This window comes from Penaeus vannamei, chromosome 20 (genome assembly GCF_042767895.1).
Source record: "Penaeus vannamei isolate JL-2024 chromosome 20, ASM4276789v1, whole genome shotgun sequence".
Lineage (NCBI taxonomy): Eukaryota > Metazoa > Arthropoda > Malacostraca > Decapoda > Penaeidae > Penaeus > Penaeus vannamei.
In genome coordinates this window covers 10,404,916-10,409,915 of record NC_091568.1, presented here as the reverse complement: position 1 = coordinate 10,409,915, position 5,000 = coordinate 10,404,916, and the positions used below count along the sequence as shown (strand labels likewise).

Below are 5,000 nucleotides of genomic sequence, written 5' to 3'. Positions count from 1 at the left end.
GTTCATACTGGGCAATGTGATACCTCGGTGATTGCTGCAGTCCCATTACTCCCCCTTCCCCTTTTATATAGGGATAACCACACCCCTCAACAGGTCAGGGGGAATAGTACCGGGCTGCTAGATAATAGCCAGGACAGCATGTAAGTCCCATGCCATGGGTTCACCACCAGCCTTTAACAGTTCAGCTGGGATGCAGCATATTGCCACTGCTGTACCACTCTTCAGCTTGGAGATTGCCCCCCTAATTTCAGTTAGAAAGGGTGGATCCTCACTGATGGATGTGTCTCGCAATGGAATCTTGGCACTACCCGTATCCAAGTTAACTGTTGATGGGTCAACCTGGTACAACTGCTCAAAATTCTCAGTTTAATACTCCTGCACTGCAACAGGATTTGAGATAATCTGGCTACACTTACTAAAACTGCTGTCACTTGAGAAGAGGGTTTACTAAGTGAACTGCTGTCACCTGAGAAGAGGGATTACTAAGCGAACTGCTGTCACCTGAGAAGAGGGCTTACTAACCGAACCGTTGTCATCTGAGAAGAGGGCATGGAGTTCAGCTTTCTCAGGGCGTGGTATGCAGGACGAAGATCATTTACTAAGAAATGGCCTTCTACCTCCTCTGCAAGACTCCTAATAAACTGTTCCTTATCTCTTCTTAACATTGAGCGAGTTCTGCGCACCTGAGAACAGTGCAAATCCCGATCCCCTGTCAGACAAGTCACACGACAAGCATCTGGGACTTCCAGTGTCTCCTGCGAAAAAAAAAATTCTGTCTTGCTCTTGGGTGTTCACCAATCTATTCTTGAGCTGCAATAATCGTCTGTCAGATTGTCGAGTGCTGTGAAATGACCAGAGATTTGCCTCAGCAAACCCTGGGTATGTTCCCCCTCTGTCAGCCTGTTCAAACACCCAAGGGTGATCATTGGACAGCTCAGAAGTTTTGTAGTGGACCCGGAGGGTAGCCACAACCAATCTATGGTCAGTACCACAGAACTCAGCACTCCTGTACAACCTGCAGTTCTGGAGGATCCTCCAACGAGTGTTGACGAGTATGTGGTCGATCTCCTTGGCTTGGCATTACCCACATTGCTGTACCACGTCCAATGATGTGGTTCTGAGTGCTGGTACCAGGAGCCAGAAATCCTCAATTTCTGGGACCTTGCAATAGCCAGAACAATACGAATATCTTGCCGGGGTCATATGTCTAAAACAGATGCAAGTTTGGCTTAGAACATTTCTTTTTACGTCGAGTTTACAAACTTCGGTAGGAGCGTACACAGCAATAAGACACATGAAGCCAGATAATTGCTTCAGTCTCAACACCATTATATGCTCATCGACTGGAGTAACCTCCACTACCGAGGGCTGGAATCTACTGGAGATGGCTATGACTATTCCATGGAGATGGTGACCGTTGCTGCGGCCTGACCAGTAATAGGTGTAGCCAGTAATAGGTGATCGTGTAGCTCTCCGGAAGAGCAGCCACCCCAACTCTCAGCCTCCCCGATCATCCTAACACAAAGAACGGACGTTCCAAGCCCCCACCCTGACATCCCGCCTGAGGTTTAGCCTTGGGCAGTTACTCCGGGTGGACGCCACCTCTGCCAACCCCGCCGACGCTGCCCCATATAAAAGGAGGCGCCATATATATATATATATATATATATATATATATATATATATATATATATACATACATGCACACACACACATATATATGTATATATATGAGAGAGAGAGGGAAGGAGAGGGGAGAGAGAGAAACAGAGAAAGACAGAAAGACAGGCAGAGACAGACAGACAAAGAAAGGCATACAGACAGACAAAATCTCCCCTCCCTACACGCATTCACACAAGCAGACACATGAACACAAACACACCCACACTTACACCCAAACAAACAAATACCAATAGATCTAGAAACCTTTTCGTGTTATTAAACCTTCCCTTTCTCCCTACAGCCACGTGACACAACAAAGGCCCCGGAATGAGCGTAACTGCTTCACACTTGAGGCCTCGAACATAAACAATCTCGCTGGTAATGATCAAAGCAACTGTTAATTTTATCGTTGATCTTATTGCAATCAGGGTCAGTCTGTTTGTTGTTTGTTGCACGTGGACGAATGAAATGTAGCTTTTTCTTTTATTTGTTTATTTTGTGTATCGTTTAAATGAAAATTGGTGTGTGATTGAGTCTCAGTTTGTAATTTCAACTTTTCTTTTGTTAAAATTATTCATTAATTCTTAAGATAGCACTATTGCTGTTATTATTATCATTGTCATTATCATTTTCATTATTGTTGTTATTCTTATTGTTATTGTTATTATTACTATAGTATTAGTACTGATAATAGTGAAAGGAATAAGAATTATTATCATTATTATTATGATTATCATTATTGTTAATCATCATTATAATAATTTTTCCTTATTTTATCATTATCATTATTATTATCATTATTCCTGTAATAACTGTAATCATTATCATTATCATTATCATTATCAGAAATATTATTATTATCATTGTGGTTATTATCATTATCATCTATATTACTATCATTATTATTGTCATTACTATCACTATCATGATCAGTATCTTATGAATATTACTATTGTCATCCCTGATTTATCATTATTATCATTGCTATCATCATTACAATTATGATGAATAATTATCATCATCATGCTTATATCTCTCATCAATATCATCCTTATTCACCAAAATACTCCCTCTCACCCCAGACTCCGCCCCAACCCCCGCCCACGCTGCCCGCCCACGAGACAAACGACAAACCCATCCGGAAACCTACAGAACCTCCCCAGCCGAAACCTCTCCACGTCCGGATACTGAAACCTCTGTTAAGGAAAGGTCCTTACGTTCGGATTCTGAAATCTCTATTAAGAAAAGGTCCCCACATCCGGATACTGAAACCTCTATTAAGGAAAGGTCCCAACGTTCGGATACTGAAACCTCTATTAAAAAAAGGTCCCTATATCCGGATACTGAAACCTCTATTAAGGAAAGGTCCCTACGTTCGGATACTGAAACCTCTATTAAGGAAAGGTCCCCACGTCCGGATACTGAAATCCCTTTTAAGGAAAAGTCCCTACGTTCGGATACTGAAACCTCTACCAGAAAAAGGTCCCACCGTTCGGATACTAAAACCTCTATCAAAAAAAGGTCCCTATATCCGGATACTGAAACCTCTATCCAAAAAAGGTCCCACCGTTCGGATACTGAAATCCCTAATAAGGAAAAGTCCCCTCTTGAAACCTCCACCAAGGAAACCCTCCCCAATGAGAATTATTTTCCCCCAACTCCCCTCGGGTGGTTTCTGAACCTGAACCGGCGGTATCGGGAGTGGTTGTGGAACCGCGTCCTCAAGAACTTATTCCTGTTCTGAGGTGACTGGTTCGCCGATAAGGAAGATTGGAGGAAGGGATTTGAAGTGAGTGTCATTGTTTTTTTTGTTGTTGTTGTTGTTTTATGTAACGGTAGATGCATTATCGTGATTATTAAAGTGAGTGTCATTGTTTTTGTTGTTGTTGCTGTTGTTGTTTTATGTAACGGTAGATGCATTATCGTGATTGCTATTGATAATGTTCTTGCAATAGCTATTAACTGTTGCTGTCTTATGGGATTAATTATATCAGGATTATTGGTATTGTCAATATTATTGTTATGATCAGCATCATTATTGTAATTATTATTATTGTTATTAATGTCAGTGTTGTTTTCATGGTTACATTGTCATTGTTAATTTGTTTATATTTCCACTGGTATTGTCGTTGGTATATTATCATTACTTTTATTATCATTGTTATTATCATTATTATTATTATTATTATTGTTATTGTTGTTATTATTATTAATATTAGCATTAATGCAACAACTACTACTACTTCTAGTACTATGATTATTATTGTTATTATTATTTTCATTATTATTATTATCATTATTATTATCATCATCATCATTATTATTATTATCTTTATTGTTATTATAATTACTGTCATTATTATTATTATTATTATTATTATTATTATTATTATTGTTATTATTATTATTATTATTATTATTATTATTATTATTATTATTGTTATTATTGTTATTATTATTATTATTATTATTATTATTATTATTATTATTATTATATTGATCTTATTATAATTATCATCATCATCATCATCATCATTATTATCAGTGTTATTATCAATATTGATATTAGTATTACCATCATTATTGCTTTTGTCATTATTGTTATCTTTATTATTATTGCCATTATCATTGCTGTGATTGTTGCTATTTCTGTTCTTAGTTTTGCTATTGTTGTTTTTATTATCATCATTAGTATTATTATCGTTATAATCAGTATTATCGTTACTGTTATTATAATTTTTATCATTATTATCATTATTATCATTATTGCTATTAACGTATTTTTTATCATTATCATTATTGCTAGTAACATATTTTTTATCATTATCATTATAATTATTTTTACTAACATTATTATCATCATTATAACTGCTATTATCGATAGCGATTTTGTTTTAATTATCAGTATTATCATTATTATCAATATCAATTATAGTAGTTCTAGCATAATCACAATCATTATTTTTATTGTTAGCATTAGAATAAGTACCAGTTCAAAACATAAATTGATTAAGCTGTTAATTCCAGGTTGGAAGTAATTAAGTAATTATATATACACACTGTCATTAATTATGACATCTTATCATGTAGGGTTATCCCGCATTACCACCATGCCCATTATCTTTATAAGGATCTCTGCCATTAAGGCATTCCGGGTTTTATCTTTATCTTCATCTTTTTATCTTTTTCTTCATCTTTTTATCTTTATTTTCATCTTTTTATCTCTATTTTCATCTTTTTATCTTGATCTTGATCTTATTATCTTTATTTTCATCTTTTTATCATGATCTTGATCTTATTATCTTTATTTTCATCTTTTTATCTTTACCTTTATCTTT

General features: G+C 36.0%; 1 protein-coding gene across 1 annotated transcript in view; it reads left to right on the top strand.

Moving 5' to 3' along the window:
• LOC113812688 (uncharacterized) overlaps positions 1-5,000 on the top strand; it is a 16,186-nt gene that overhangs the window by 9,751 nt on the left and 1,435 nt on the right. The window contains exons 3-4 of the mRNA XM_070135659.1: positions 1,964-2,040; positions 2,745-3,451. Of these exons, the coding sequence (XP_069991760.1) occupies positions 1,964-2,040; positions 2,745-3,406 (739 nt within the window). The 3' untranslated portion in view covers positions 3,407-3,451. The remainder of the gene's footprint in view (positions 1-1,963; positions 2,041-2,744; positions 3,452-5,000) is intronic.